This window comes from Cynocephalus volans, chromosome 11 (assembly GCF_027409185.1).
Source record: "Cynocephalus volans isolate mCynVol1 chromosome 11, mCynVol1.pri, whole genome shotgun sequence".
Taxonomy (NCBI): domain Eukaryota; kingdom Metazoa; phylum Chordata; class Mammalia; order Dermoptera; family Cynocephalidae; genus Cynocephalus; species Cynocephalus volans.
Window position 1 is genome coordinate 100,872,932 of NC_084470.1, and position 15,499 is coordinate 100,888,430.

At 42.5% G+C, this 15,499-nt stretch overlaps 2 protein-coding genes across 2 annotated transcripts in view; one reads left to right on the plus strand and one right to left on the minus strand.

Annotated features, from left to right (window-relative positions):
* The window catches only part of TP53BP2 (tumor protein p53 binding protein 2), an 80,443-nt gene extending 74,559 nt beyond the window's left edge, over positions 1 to 5,884 (plus strand). The window contains exons 17-18 of the mRNA XM_063115075.1: positions 1,725 to 1,924; positions 5,078 to 5,884. Coding sequence (XP_062971145.1) covers positions 1,725 to 1,924; positions 5,078 to 5,119 — 242 coding nt within the window. The 3' untranslated portion in view covers positions 5,120 to 5,884. The remainder of the gene's footprint in view (positions 1 to 1,724; positions 1,925 to 5,077) is intronic.
* A 3,635-nt stretch (positions 5,885 to 9,519) lies between these two features.
* CAPN2 (calpain 2) overlaps positions 9,520 to 15,499 on the minus strand; it is a 50,211-nt gene continuing 44,231 nt past the window's right edge. The window contains exons 17-21 of the mRNA XM_063113789.1: positions 14,494 to 14,562; positions 13,859 to 13,937; positions 12,534 to 12,650; positions 12,224 to 12,282; positions 9,520 to 10,550 (exon numbers count right to left, since the gene is read on the minus strand). Of these exons, the coding sequence (XP_062969859.1) occupies positions 10,527 to 10,550; positions 12,224 to 12,282; positions 12,534 to 12,650; positions 13,859 to 13,937; positions 14,494 to 14,562 (348 nt within the window). The 3' untranslated portion in view covers positions 9,520 to 10,526. The remainder of the gene's footprint in view (positions 10,551 to 12,223; positions 12,283 to 12,533; positions 12,651 to 13,858; positions 13,938 to 14,493; positions 14,563 to 15,499) is intronic.

The following is a 15,499-nucleotide window of genomic DNA, read 5'->3' on the forward strand; positions in this document are numbered from 1 at the left end:
TCCTCCCTCCTGCCACTCCTATGAATGTTTTTGTGTTTGTGTTCTGGTGCATGTCTATAAGCAGAACTGCCAGGTTACAGTGATGTGCGTCAGGCAGAGAGTTCCTTTTTGTCTTTTTCCTGACTGGTACTCAGCCAGTGAGTGCACCGGCCATTCCTATATAGGATCCGAACCCGCGGCGGGAGCGTCGCTGCGCTCCCAGCGCCACACTCTCCCGAGTGCGCCACGGGCTCGGCCCCAGGCAGAGAGTTCCTTTTGCTCTGTCTTCTCTTCGACCCTTGGTGGATTTGGAATGATATCTCATTGTGGCTTATTTGTATTACTTAAATTACCAGCGACATTCAGCATGTTGTTAATCCCCTCAGAGATTCCTTAAAAGAGTAATCTGCAACTCTTAATCTGGTAAATACCGAAGTAATGAAAAATACTCTTTCGTTTCTAATGATTTCTCTGAAATTGGGACTTGATCTGGTATTTTGAGTATACTAGAATTACAGAATTTCTGTTTTACCCCCTTCTGCATTTCCATCCCAGATAATGCATCTGGCCAGCTTTAAAACTTTGTGGAATTATAGTTATACAAAGTTTTATCATCCTTGTGAATCTAACCGTCATGCTTTGCTTGTCTTAGTTAAACAGGAAAGTTGGAAAGTTACTTGACCCTTTAAATTGGCAGATCCTTCTTTTGAAGAACAGTTTCATTTTTTGTTTCATTTTTGCCCAGAGTGAAAGAGATACTATGTGCTGTATCGTATTAATTGGTATAGGAATAATAAGTTCATAATTAATATTTTAGTGCTTATATAAGTTGAAAAATCTGACTGTTCAAAAGCAAGCAGGTATTTTCTTGGCTTTTTAAAAAACATTAAAGTGAAAATAGTAACTAACTTTGAACTACTCAGAACTTTATTGTTTAATTCCTTCCCTTCTCTGTTTCTTCCTGTTGCCTGCCAGTGATTGTTATTTCTTATTAGTATTGGCCTTTAGGATAGAAAGGTATAGAGAAAGGTGAAACTTAAAGTAGTAGTTAACTTGCATATCTGTTACTAACTCTGGTGAAAAGTGGACTTTTGAGGATTTTTCCCTCCCCATTTTGTGGTCAACGTCTTTTAGAATTCTGATTCTCGTTATTTTAGAGCTGACTGTAAGTAGGTATCATGTCTGAAGCACTATATTTTTGCATTCTGACATACTTTGCAACTTTTTTTCTTTTCTTTTTGTCCATTTGGAACTTGATAGAGACCGCTTTAATAGACACAAAACTTCTGATCTTTTTACTCTGTCTGCTCTGACTTTTAGATAAAGAATGAAGAAATGTTCTAAGAGTTTCTTAGTCATTGCACTTAGGAGTAGGCTGAGATTTGACAGGCATATCATTCACTTTTTTAATATTCTAGACTAGAACAGTTCTTTTTTCTATTCCTGGGCTTGTAGAAGTTTTTGAACTCTGAGTAAGACCAGTTTTGAGAGGTGCTTGTAGGGTGCTGGATGTTACAGCTGTTTTGGAGACGATAGCCTATGTTCATGTGTCTTTCATATGTTGCCTGTACACTGTTGGCCTTCTACTCCTCCCTCTACCCTGGGAAATTTATTTATTTAATGTTTAATGTAGTAATTCTAACATTGCAGCCTGAACCCATTTCTTCCCATTTTGTTTCATATAGCTAAAAGTTCTTAATACACTGAGTTATATGTTCTGTGCTGTCTTACTGTCGTGATTTTAGGGGTTCAGGAGAAAATGGGCATAATGAATAAAGGAGTCATTTATGCTCTTTGGGATTATGAACCTCAGAATGATGATGAGCTGCCCATGAAAGAAGGAGACTGCATGACAATCATCCGCCGGGAAGACGAAGATGAAATAGAATGGTGGTGGGCACGCCTTAATGATAAAGAGGGATATGTTCCACGCAACTTGCTGGGAGTAAGTTATTCCAATACTTGTGATGTTTTTATTTATATATGCCACATTTTCAATGATTCCTATTGTGATCAGGAGCATATTTATATGTTTGCCAGCCTTAGAGGTCAGGGATGCTGTGTATATTTATAAACAGACTAAAGATAACTGGATAATCTGATTGGAAGTGAGCTTGTGACATTTGAAATAAATTTTAAATCTGTCTAAATTGGGATTTGCAAATCTGGTAAAGAGCTTGAACAGGGCGTTGAAGACAAGATTCTTTGTTCTTTCTCCACTGTTTGATTTAACTTTTTATAAAATTCAAGAAAATAATAAAATAAGCACAGACAAACCAATAATACTTTTATATTGTACAATGATACTACTGTCATCAGGTGAAGACTCTCAGGAGTAGTTTTTCAGGGAACAGACTAGAGTATGATTGGACAGAGGAGAAAAGCAAAAATAACATGTTTTAGAACTTGGCAGTAAGTTCTTTCATAGATTCAACTACAGGTCAAGCATCCCAAATCTAAAATCTGAAATGCTTCAAAATTCAAGACTTTTTGAGCACTGACATACCTCTCAAAGGAAATGCTCATTGGAGCATTTCTGATTTTGGATTTGCAGATTTGGGATGCTCAACCAGTAAGTATAATGCAGATATAATGTGAAACACTTGGTCTCAGGTGTTTTAGGTAAGGGATACTCAACCTGTATTCTAATATGTGATCGTATGTGCACAGGGGATGTGTTGGGTGCTGAAAAAGAGTGAGAGAAATGATAAGAATAATTGAGAGATTGAGATAAAAGTTTAAAGATGAAAGTGCTTGCAAAATCCGCAGTTGGTGAGGAAGTGAGGAAAGACATGAGGGAAGGAGGAGCCAGTTGTGATAGACAGTATATGGCATGGAGGTCACGAGGACTTGGCTTTCATGTCACTTCAGACCCACCTGCAGCATTTATCTGGATAACCAGATAGCGGAAGGAAGGTGAAGAGGGCTGGAGAATCCTGCCTCCTAAGATAACGCAGGGGTCTACTTTAAAGCAAATGGTAGATATTACTATTGGTATTTTCATCAAGTGTCAGACAGACGTGGACTCTGTCCAGTTGGAGCTTCTACTCTGGTATCTGGGCCATGAACAGGATCCTGTATGGGAATGGCCCGCTGCCTAGGCATAACTTTCTGTGGAATTTCTTGAAATGACTCCAGTGTTGGGACCTGGTAGTCTGGATTCTGCCCCCCATCTCCTCCTCCTCCTGACTCTCCCTTCCTCATTGTCTAACATGCAGTGTAGACAACGTGGTGCATCTTGACTGCTGCCTTCCTGTTAGCAAAATGTATTATGAAATAAATGTTTGGAGTTTACACAGCCTGCATGTGCGTTTATGTGATCATAATATAAATTATAAAGCATAGGGAAAGTGAAGAAAAAAAAAGGGCTGGGGAGAACTTTTTTAAAAAGCTTACAAATTGCCAGAAGAAAGTAGAAATGTAAAGGTGGTTCTCTTTCTCCCCCGTTTGCTTCTACAAAGTCCCTGGCACTGGAGAAGCGCAGCCTCTCACAGGCAGCCTCTGTCCCTCTCTAATGACCATCGGCAGTAAGCAAGCACCTGTTTACATAGTACCTTTTGCAGTTTCTTGTCTGGGAAAGGTTCTAATTTTCAGAACTAGTTGCTTATTTGAGTTTTTTATTTATTTTCTAAATTGACAAAATTGCGTACATTTATGGTATGTAACGTTTTGAAATGTGTATACTTTGTGGAATAGCTAAATCAAGCTAATTAACATATGCATTACCACATATAGTTGTCATTTTTTGTGGTGAGAATACTTAAAATCTATTCTCTTAGCAATTTTCAAATATACGATACATTTTTAACTGTAGCCATTGGGTTGTACAATAGATCTCTTGAATTATCTTAATTTTCTAACAAAGAGGTCCTGAGGTTAGTGAAAAAGGAAGAATTGTTTGTTCTCAAATGTGGAAGCAGTGGTCAGAGATGTCTCCCTCGTGTACAGCTCCACCAGGTTCTCAAATTGACAGGCTGGACTGACGATTTTCATTTTAGTCCTAAACTTAGATATTCTTAATCCTTTGGAATTTTTTTCTGGTTAGACATGTCCTCTACACGACTTTTTTGGGTTTCTTTTGATGTTTTTTTTAAAAAAGAAAGTGCATAAATGTTGAATTTTTAGTCAGTGGCTCAGACATGAGTCTAGAAAATTGTACTGGATAAATATATTTTCCCAGATAGAAAAATGTATGACATTGATCCATCAGTTAGTTTTTCAGTTTTGGCTGGAAGTCTGACTCCACCCTCTTTCAGTAAAGCGTTTTCCCCCTTTGTCAAAGGGAGGAGCTGGAGGAGGGTTTTGTGTTTGTTTAGTCTGCCAGTTGAACCACTAGTTTGACCTGCTCTTCGCTTCAAGACTGGAGACCTTCCAGCCTTCACCAACACTCCTCTCCAGCTCTTGTTATGGAAAACCCGAAACCACAAAATGTTAAAGTGAAAAACTCACCTATTCTTCCTTAAGTCTGTAAACTTTTAGTCTGTGGTGTTTCGTTCCTGACAGTCTCAAGTCCCATGACACAATATACATCCATTGTCAATAAAGTTGAAAGACTTTAAATCGCTTATCTTTCTTCCCTCCCGATGGAAGCCGCTAACGCTGGAGCGTATAGCATGAAATCACCTTCAGTGGTCAGTCTTCTTGTTAGACTTAACAGTTTAACAAGCTGTGTAAATTGAGTTAATGCCCAGAACTGTCATAGGTTTTTATATCACTGCTCCTGGTTGATGGACCCTTGTGATCTCTGAATGTCCTTTGCAGAGTAGCTGATTAGAGCATTGCTAAATGTGCATCTTCGTGGGCAGCTCTGGGGGCTTCACATGGCAGCAGAGTACTTTCCTGTGACATCAGCTTCCCCCCTCCGCCCCCTAACCACGCGATTAAATGTAGAAAGTATTTCCTTGCTCATAGAAAACTACGTTTTGCAGTTCATGAGCTTGGGTGGTCTTTAATATAGAATTAAGTTGGGGTTTTTTTTTAAGATCTTAGAGATCATGGCATTAGAAGCCTCCTTGTGCCTTTTGCCTGTTTATTGAGATCTTGTTATACTCCCACATGTCTGTGTAGTATGTAAACATTTTTTTAAACTCTCCTACAGCTGTACCCAAGAATTAAACCAAGACAAAGGAGCTTGGCCTGAAACTCTACAGAATTTCAGTTAATGAAGAATTAAACTCTGTTATTACTAAGAAGTAGTATGATTGTTTTTGGCAAAAATTTCACAAGACTTATTTTAATGACAATGAGCTTGAAAGCAATGAAGAATGTGCTCTGGAAGAAAATGAAGGATTGGTGAATTTACTATTAGTAGAGGACATTGAGCACAATGAAATGGATCTTAGAAGTAAGCAGACCATACTGTGTTGGAGCAAGGGTAGCATGTAGCACTCAGAAAGATATATGGCGACAATCCTGTTTTCTGCAAGAAATAGGACCATTTATTGTGTTGTTGGGAAATCAGCTTCATGTCCTGCTTAGTGGGCATTTTCAGCACCTGCTCCTATACCAGTCCTCCTGCCAGAAAGGACCAGTGCCATCATCGTGCCACCTCTGACTATCCGCCAGCACCAGCAGGCCCTCAGGGGGCTTATGGAAAGGCTGGAAGGCACCGTACTCTTGTATATTGTCAGTGAAGAACTGTTAGTTGGTTGTCAGTAAGCAATAACTTCATTATATGAATTCTTATAGCATCTTATGAATTACACATATATTTGAAATATTGAAACTTAAGCTACACTACAGTTAATTAGATGTAGAATCTTGTTTTTAGTCTGAATTTGCATCTATATTTATTGTCTTTTTGTATCTTGGAAATTAAAGACTTGCTAGACTTACCTGTAATATTTGTCAAGATCATAGCTGACTTTAAAGACAATTGCAGTAAAATTAAACTTTTTGACTCTAACTAAGCTGTTTACTGGTTTTTATTTTTGATGTCATCAACAACCTTGTTCAAAAGTCACAGGACATTGGGATATCTTAACTGGCTGAAAAATAACAAACTGCTTAATGCAAATATATGTATGTACTGTAATAAGATTTCTTTACCACCCACGTGACTAAATGTAGAAAGTATCTCTTTGCTTACAGAAAACTCTGTTTTGCAGTTCATGAGTTTGGGTGGTCTTTAAGTTTTTTTTTTTTAAAGATCTTAGAGATCTTGGTGACAGAAGCCACCTTGTACCTTTTGCCTAGAGCCTCTAATAGACTTTCAGTGTCCTCCTTTTGTTTCGTGTTCTTTGTAGAGTTATATATATTGATTTATGTGATGAAAACTTATGTAGACAAAGTCTCCATATCGTTTTATTAATATGTTACCAGGTTGGCTAGAGCGCAGCCTTTTAACACCAAGGTCATAGGTTCCGATCTCCATAGTACTGGCCAGACACCCCCCCCAGCCCCCCAATGCAGTATGGTACCAAGTTCATGAATTGTTTTAGAACTCATTTTGGTTAGTGGAACTACTTAGAAGATATAAATGAAAAACCAACGGTCACTTTTCCTTATACATTTTTATGAGTAGCAAAATTCTAGCAAGGAAGGTGGATGAAAAACAGATCGTCCCACACATTTCAGAGGAATGGAGAGAGTGACAGCATGAACTGAGTGTCAGAAAACATGGCAGGCAGAGTTCCCACCAATCCCTGTCCCCTGGTCATTCAGTCCCACACTGACCTAGGCACTGCTGTGAGGGACTTTTCACATTTCATCATGTTTACTAATCAGCTGACCTTAAACGAGGGTGATTAGCTTGGATTATCCAGGTAGGCCCAGTGTAACCACATGAGCTCTGCAAAGCAGAAGTGGAGCAGGAGGGCTGAGGCAGAAGGGAAGCCAGCAAGGCGTGCATGTGGAAAGGACTGTCTGCCACTGTGGGCTTTGAAGACGAAGGGGCTGTGAACTGGGAAGTGGAAGCTGAGAACAAGCCCTGCTGAAAGGCAGCTACGAAATGGGGACCTCAGTCCTACAGCCACACGGGGCCAAGCTCTGCCACGCTGAGTGGACTGCCTGGGGATGAGCCTCCCTGGGTCTCCAGAAGGAATGTGTTAGCCCGGTGAGACTAGAGTTGGACTTCCAGTAGATGGAACTGTGAGATAATGGGTATTTTTAGCCACTGAGTTTATGTTAATATGTTACAGCAGCAACAGGAAACAAATACAATGTGGATTCTAGTCCTGGGCTTCTGAATTTACCAGGCCATCCTGTGACCTTGCCCAGGACACTTGACCTCCCTGAGCATTGTTTTTCTAATCTGGGATGTGGATTTCAGTGCCATTGCCTCTGCATACTTGGGAGTTGTTGAGGAAAATCACACCAAGTACTGTACATGAAAGTATGTGGTAAACTAAAGAGTCCCACAAATGCACCGAGAGGGAAGGTGTGAGAATCAGGAAACAGTGGCAACCTCAGTCTGTTTCCTGGTTCTAAGCTTAGAGCAACATACTTGTTTGTTTTATCATCAAAGTATTCTTATTATCAAAGCTCCTTATAGAAATGTTTTTTTTTTAGAAAAGTACAGAAATAGGTTGGGGAGGGGTGGGAAGACTACTCCAGAGGCAGTGTTGCTCTCTGTAGCCTTACCTGTGATGTTTTCGCCAGTTGAGCGTGTACTCTTTAAGCAGTTCCATATTCTCCTCTTTTATGCTTGACATTGCATCATAAATATTAATATGATTTTTAATGGCTCCATAATATTCTATCATGTAGTTTATTGAATCGTTTAATGTTGAACGGTTGTTATAATTGATGCTGTAGTCATATTAGTGGTAGCAGAATTTCTGGATTTTTGCAAAATAAGGGGAAGTAAAGCAGTTGGAGGGTGGACCATGCTAAAAGGGGAGTGTGTAAACTTTAGCTATGCTCAGATTATAAAGGCTGTGGAGCTACTGAGGAGTTTTAACTAGGGGAGGTGGGGGTGGGGAGGGAGTGTCACGCGAAAGCAGAGTTAGCAAGAGAAGCAGATGAGTAGGAACCAGGGGAGTGTAGATTCTCAAGAGGAGGGAACAGTGAATGGTATTAAGGTAGCAGAGATGTCCAGGGAGATAGTGGCTGGTTGGTGTTTCTAGGACTCGGTGTGAGAAGTTAACTGGTGATTGTAAAAAGCAGCATTTTTAGGAGACAGGCTGTTAGCCGGACTGTAGGTAATGAACTAGAGATCTAGCGTGGCAGCTTCTCAGGAGGCTTGCTTGGCTCTGGAGGAAGTGGGGACAATGGTAGGGGTAGTTCAGGATGCAGTAGGCACTTAGGTCTGTTTAAAGGCTGTCGGGAGAGAAGTGGGGGAAGAGAAACTGAAGACATGAAAGGGGCTAATCAATAGAGGGCCTAGAAGATAGGCCTGAGACTGTGTGTGCAGAGGTTCAGGGGATGCAGGGAAGGAAATAGTGAGGCTTAGGTTAGGATATGTTCGTAGAGGCTGAGAAAGTGGTGACGGCTTACATTATCACCTGTTTTTTCCCTGTATAATGGGCATTGACAAATGTTATATATATTGTTATGTAGGATGCTTGGTCATTTCCCTGTTTGTCTTCTTCAGTCTTTTCTAAATTTATGATGAGTGTATAAGTGTATACCTTGTTTCTTTTTTTAACACTATTCCTTGTGTTGCTATTAAAATAGACCTTTAAAAGTGAGGTTATAATCTAGGTTGCTCTGTAGCTGCAAGTGCCATGGGGAGGGTGTGGTGCCCCGCACACTGGTCCAGGTGTGGAGCGATACCCTCTGGGGGTCAGGAGGGCCTGCCTGTCTCCCCACTTGGAGCCTCAAGCAGACCCCTTCTGCTTTCCCTCCGCCCCTCCCAGACTGGCCCCATGGTCCCATAACTCAACCACTGCAGTCACCACCCTTCACTTCTTTGTCCCCTGGTCCTTCAGCCACACTTCCCTTGCCCACCTTCAATCCTGAGTCAGTCCAAACATCTACCCCTCTATCCTGAAGCCTGTGCTGCTGAGCAGAGAAAAACCTGCTGAGTAGATTGGGTTACTACATACTTATGTTCTCCAACATCCTCTGGGCACTCAAAATCTCGGCAAACAGGAAGAACCTCAACTCATTCGAGTTGAGTTTGGGAAATCTGTCTTATCTTTTCAAGAAATATTAGGATGGCATTTGCCTATCATCTCATCTTTCCTGCTTTTTATGATTCCTCAAGGACCACCAGCAGAAGAGCAGTGATTTACCTGCATGTTTTCTCAGCTCCCTGGCTTGTTCCCTACACTACTAGGAGCTGCCAAAGTGAAACTGAGGTGGCCGGTAAAGCAGGGACCTTCCCGAGAGGCACATAGACTCTGTGCCTCCTTGAAAGAGACCAACAAGTAGAGAGATTAGAGCTGCCCTTACTTTATGACCCAAGTGTCAGAGTTTCTGAGTTGGATTTTTAAAATACAGTTGCACATTTTAATTGTAGGTAAGATGCCTTTTCCTCTCAATATGTGAATTTATAGGGATAGCAGACCTTGTTAAAGTAAAAACAAGCTATAATTACGTATGCTTATAAACCAGCCCACTGGGGCCACCCTCCAGGAAGGAAAACGTGGCAAGATGTGACTGCACAGGGCAACTCTTTATTGAACAGTATATTTGGAAGAAGATAAGGCAACAAGGCAATATTTTTATAATGTCGCTAGTATTTTCCCAAGGTCAAGCCAGGAAACAAGCTTGTGTCATTTCCATAAAAACTCCTAAATGATGTCCCCCCTAGCTCCATGCATAAACACTAGTGGTGGTGAAGTTCATAAAATTTTGAAGTGGCAAACAGCTTGTTTTCTCCTTGATCATAAATGGTTTGAAAACTGGATGCCTGGTTTAGGTGTATTACTTCAGTACTTATAAAACGAAATGCATAAGACCAAATATGCTCAAGGACTTGAGTGTAAGAAGAATGATTTACCGATCAATAGTATATGAGGGTACTTCAAAAAGTTAGTGGAAAAACAGAACTAACAGATAACACAAATCTTTCCATGAACTTTTGAAATACCCTCGTATAAAACCTGTCTCTTGTTTAACCCAAATGACAGATGTATGCTCTCTCAACTGGACTTCTTAGGTGCCTTGGCAAGATTAGTTCATGATACATCGTATTTCCCAGATTTCTCAAAGGAAATGGCTGCTGTTTGGGAGACGCCACAGCTGCATTTTTAAACTTGAAGTTGCTTTAAATGATCTCAGCAAGGGCTTCCTGTCCTTTGAGACTGACTTAATGCTAGCTCAGCTGTTAAATGCCACCCTGCATTTTTCCTGATTTATTATTGCTATGAACAGGAAAGTGTGTAAAAGTAAAAAGTGTATACTATTTACAGATTTAAAGCTTTCTCTGAACTTATCAAGGGTTAAGCGACTCGCATTTAGTATGCTGTGCAAACCTTTTACTTTGATGTGTGAATGTCCTGCTGTCTCAAATAAAAAGTATCATTATTTTCAGCTGTAATCATCAGTTTAAGTAAATGTTCCCATAATTTCAAGGTCGAGATACAAAGTGTTTCTCTGCGGAAGTTTAGTCCTTGGCTGATTTTCTTTCATGAGGTCTTCAGGCAGACGAGCTGTTAACTTCAAAGTACTGAAAAACAGAGCCACTGTGAGGAAGAAAAAAAAAGTCAGCTTAGTGGCCATTTTTTAAATTAGGGGCTAACTACCTATAGATAGATTATTCTGAAAAACTGGCTGTTGTACTAGAAAAGCTGATCAAGAGTTAGGATACTAGCACATGAACTCACATTTTTTCTACCTAATTGTAGAGTCTAGCTTTTTACAGGTCAGTAGTCTGTGTGTTATTCAAATCACATGGTTATGAATCATTCATTACAAGGGTGATTGAATACATGAAAAGTGAAACTCAAATGTAAATTAGCATTTTCATGTCTCTGCCTCAGAGTATCGCATCAGCAGTTAGTTTGGGGTGTGGACATCCCTGAGACCAGTGGTTTTCACCCTTGGTCTGTGTTGGAGTAATATGGGACTTCCCCTTCCCCAGAGGAGGCTGAAGCCAAGGTTGAAAAACACTGCACACTAAAGAGGAGACTTTCTGCACCTTACTCATCTTTAACAAAAACAACTAGAAGTGAGGATCTCTAGGAACCTGTGAAAAGTGGGCTTAGTTAGGAGTGGGAGGGAAAGCCAGTGGGCAAGATGTTCCTCAGAGGAACTAGGGAGGGAGAGGGCCAAGTAGGCAGGACAGGCAGATAGGGTGCGGTGATACACAGCAAGAATGACCAAGGGGTTAGTTTCCAGAACTCAACTTACGGCATGTTTTATGTGACGATTGTGTTGACCTCACTTTAGACTGCAATCTTGGGGTAGGGATATCTCTTAGGCTATGTGTGGTTTTAAGCAAGTTAGTGCTATCTGTAACCAGCTACGCTATGTCTTCAGCTGGCTAAAGGCACTTTATAATGCATAACAGCAGAGCGAACCAGCTAATTTAGTTGCTGGTTTCCTCCAGCATTCAAAATTGAAGAGAGTTGCCAGTGCCTTAGGCCTGTCCTCATCACTGTGCTCCTCCGTTCCATGACTCTGCCTCACCCAGCCCTTTGTGGCCTCGCCAGGTATAGTGGAAATGCTGGCTGAAGGCAGGTGATGATGGAAGTACACCCCACGTGACTGCTTTCTGTCAGTGACAGAACTTCCTGTCATTGGGATGACAAGAAAACATTTTACACTTTGCTTTTTGTGAAATTGGTATGCCAGCTTGATTCAGATTGATGGTCATTTCAGAGATGAGCATTGCTGGGGTTCCAGACACAGGAGCACAAAATGTATAGCAAGCTTACTTACTATTGTTAGTTTTCTTTTAAAGGGAGAGGAAGTAGAGAAAAGCAATTTGCTCAGAAAGCATTTAAAGTAGATCTCTTGTAAGAATAACAGATCTTCTCAAAGCCCAACTTGAACTTCACCCACGAGGTCTCTATATAAGCACCTTCTCCCATGCATGCTCATTAGCAGCTCATTTTTCTGAGTGATCCTGTGGCCACCCTCCTCTTAGTTAACCTGGTGCAACATGTAAGTCAAGGCTCCTGGGAGGAGGGAGGCAGGTGTGTGTTCTTGGTCTGGAGAGTCAGTAGGGAGCTGGGAGGTAATGCAGGTAGAAGGGCATGTGGGTTCCCACAGACATTTACAGGCCTATTCCTGATAGGCCAAAAGATTTTTGAAGTGAAACTTTAAAACACAGGTCTCCCAAGTGGCGGCCCTTTCTGCTCCCTCCTCCCTTGTCCCCTTGGGAGTGAGTGGCTGGTGTAAGCCACAGACTTACAGAGAGAAGGTTGAGCTCTATCTTCCCAGTATCCTCGGGATCCAGCTGCTTAAATATCTCTGTGGAGGGAGAAGAAGTGAGTGAGCTGCTGCAGAGATCACATTATCCTATTCCCCAATTTGGCAGCTGATTTTGTTGAACGTCGCAGCTATTATTTTTTCCCTCCTTCCCCAAAGTAGTGAAGAGGGACTTTCTTTCTCGGCTCCCGGACAGGCGTGCCTCTGGCTCAGGTGGATTCATCCCCAGTGACAGGCAGGCTGCTCTAACACTGAGAAAATGGAAATGGCTCTTTCCCCAAATATCCACTTACTGAACAGTGTTTCTAGCCGAACCAAACACCGAACAAAATTATCAAAGTCAATGATGAGCTGGTCATCTGCGAACCGAGCAACGATGACTTGGTGGAGCTCACAGGGCAGCTTGAAACCTGCAGTTAAATGAACACATGGACTGGTAAGTATCAGATGCAGCCTGTAGCTCTGTTCATAGGTCATGGAACTGACGTGGCAACTGAAATGCTCTTCTGTGAGACCTGCTTCACTTTGCAAAGCCAGTACCTTCTGCTACTTCCTTTGCTTCCGAGCTGCTCACCACTGTCCTGTTTCCCACTAACTGGCGTGCAAGGCTTCTCCTGCCCATGCCTGTCTCCACGCTCACACTGCTTCACGTTCTGAACCACACTTCCTTTCTGTTTGCCTACCTCTGAATCCTCGGCATCCAGATTCTACCTGGACATATGTGGCAGAAACTGTTCATGGTAAATGAATGTTCATTCTCCCTTTTCCCACAGCAAAGTAACTCTTACTGGGCCATGGCTGCCTGGCATCCACGCTACGTTTCCCAGCTTCCCTGGCGGCTCTTTCAGGCCTTGTGACTGACTTCTGGCCACTGGGACATGTACGCGGAAGTGACATGTGTGCCCTTTCTTAAAGGCAAGGAGCCTTCTGTCAACCTGTTGGCAGCACTTGGCTGTGGTGACAAGCTGTCCCAGGTCCCTTGAATGAGGGCAGTACTGCAAGGGCTGGTAACCCAACATAGCCAGAGAAGCCTGAGGCCCTGACAGTAGGAGGCACCATCCAAGAGTGAGACTGCTTGAGCCTGGACTGTTAAGTGAGAGAAAGATGCATCTTGTTTAAACCACTGCTATTTGGGGTCTCTCTATCCCAGCCAGTAGAGTGAACCACCTCATGTCATGTTTGTTCCCAAAGCACACCAGTCTCCCGCTACACTCGTCTACCACAGCCTGTGTCCTTTTTACTCATACCTAATTCTGCAAGGGACTTACCCAAAGAGTTGGGCTGAGACATTCCATTTCTGCCTAACCAGCCTTTCACCAGAAGGAGGAGCTTGGGGGCAAGTGTGCCGAGAACCGGCTTTGCTGCTTGCCCTGCCAGGCTGCTCTGAGAGAAACTTGGATTCCGGATTCCAGCAGGCACAGAGGGCACAGCACACTGGATGGCACTGAGCTTTACCAACTAGTGTTTGAAGGGGAACGCAAAGCATGTGTTTATGTTACATCAGAACCTACTTTATTTTGTAGCTTACCAAACTCTGTACTGCATGGTATGGAGTAAGTGTTCGTGCGTCCCACACATAGATAACACACAGAAAGCAAACACAGTTATGAAGCGTTACCTGCTTCTTCTAATGCTTTCCTCATCTCATAGGAATTCATGGTGCCAGACCTGTCAACGTCGATTTCCCGGTAAATTTTCTGGAACATGCAAAAATAGTTATAGGAGCAATGAACCAAAGCAAAATAGGTGGCAAATTACTTCTGTGGTATGTGCTGAGAGGGGATGAAGCTTTTCCAGTTCTGGGCCATGTGTCTGGCCTTGGAAGAATCACCCATGTTTCTGCCTTAAATAGCTAATAGTATTTTGCCTTTCTCTGTGAGCTAGTTTGTAAGTATGCCTATCAAATCAGCTAGCCAAGTGCCATGGGCTCACGTTCTTATGTAATTTTTGTACTTGAGCTGTTAAAAATCCAAACTATAAGGGGCCACACACCTTTTCAGGAAACCCTTGATGGTGGCCTTTAGGTGACCCAATAATCAGGCGAGGGCAGAGAACAGACTGCTTGTTTCTGTTTGTTTGTATCTGCCCAGCCCTGTGCTTCCTTACTCATTCTGAGCTCCATTATGGGTAGAATCTCAATCCCCTGGGAATGCTCCCTCTCTCCACAGGCATTGCTGCATCTTGAAGTATATGCAAGAACCTTCCCCTACACAGACCCACCTTCCCCTCCACCAAGCCCTTCTGGGATCTTACTTGGTATTTTTGAATCTTCGTCCAGAGAATGTAAAACTCCTTCAGCCCCAGCTTGCCACTCCCATCCGACTTCCTTCAGTCAAGGAAAGCTCCTTGAGTCTGTGTTCACCTGGGCATTGTGTCACCTGGATCTTCTAATAATTATAGCACATTCACAAGGAGGCTTTGCAGAAGGGCCCTTTTTCTGTTCTTCTCATTGGCCAAACCTCCATTTAAAGTATTGGAGGAAGGGCAAGATAGACACCTGCTGGCTCCTGCTAACTCTGGATGCTATTTTGATCTGGGAGCATTGTGGGGGAACCAGATCCTTCTAAAAATAAGCTATTGGGTGACCTACAGAGGGCTTCAGATGTCTTCTAGTGGCTGGGCCCTTGCTGTTTTTTTGAGAATTATTTGGAATATTTCCAAGAGACCTTTTGTGAAGGGAGCTAGTGGGTGCATGCCTGAGTCCACTAGATAAAATGTCACAGACGCTTAAGCTGTCTTTACCATCACTTTTTTTTTTTTTTTTTTTAAAAAAAAGATGACCGGTAAGGGGATCTTAACCCTTGACTTGGTGTTGTCAGCACCACGCTCACTCAGTGAGCAAACCGGCCATCCCTATATGGGATCCGAACCCGCGGCCTCGGCGCTCCCAGCGCCACACTCTCCCGAGTGAGCCACGGGCTCAGCCCATGTCTTTACCATCACTTCTCACCAAGCGTCAGAAAAAAAGGGAAGGCAGATGGCTAGTTTGCTTCAGGGACAGACAGGTGGCCTAGAAGGAGCTCGAGCAAAGGGGAAGGAGATGCTTGTGGGGGTCGGCCAATTACCTACAAATCAAAAAGTCTTGACCAGGGAAAACAGTCACATCAGAAATATAATGGTTTAGAGACTATCTCCCTAGGGGAAGTAGTGCAAATGCTGTCACTCAGGAAACAAATCCAAGCTGCTTTAATGGTGGGCATACCGTCAGGAATTTCCTGCACCGCCCTGGAGTGGGCTGGCAGCCTCGCACTCTGAGTCT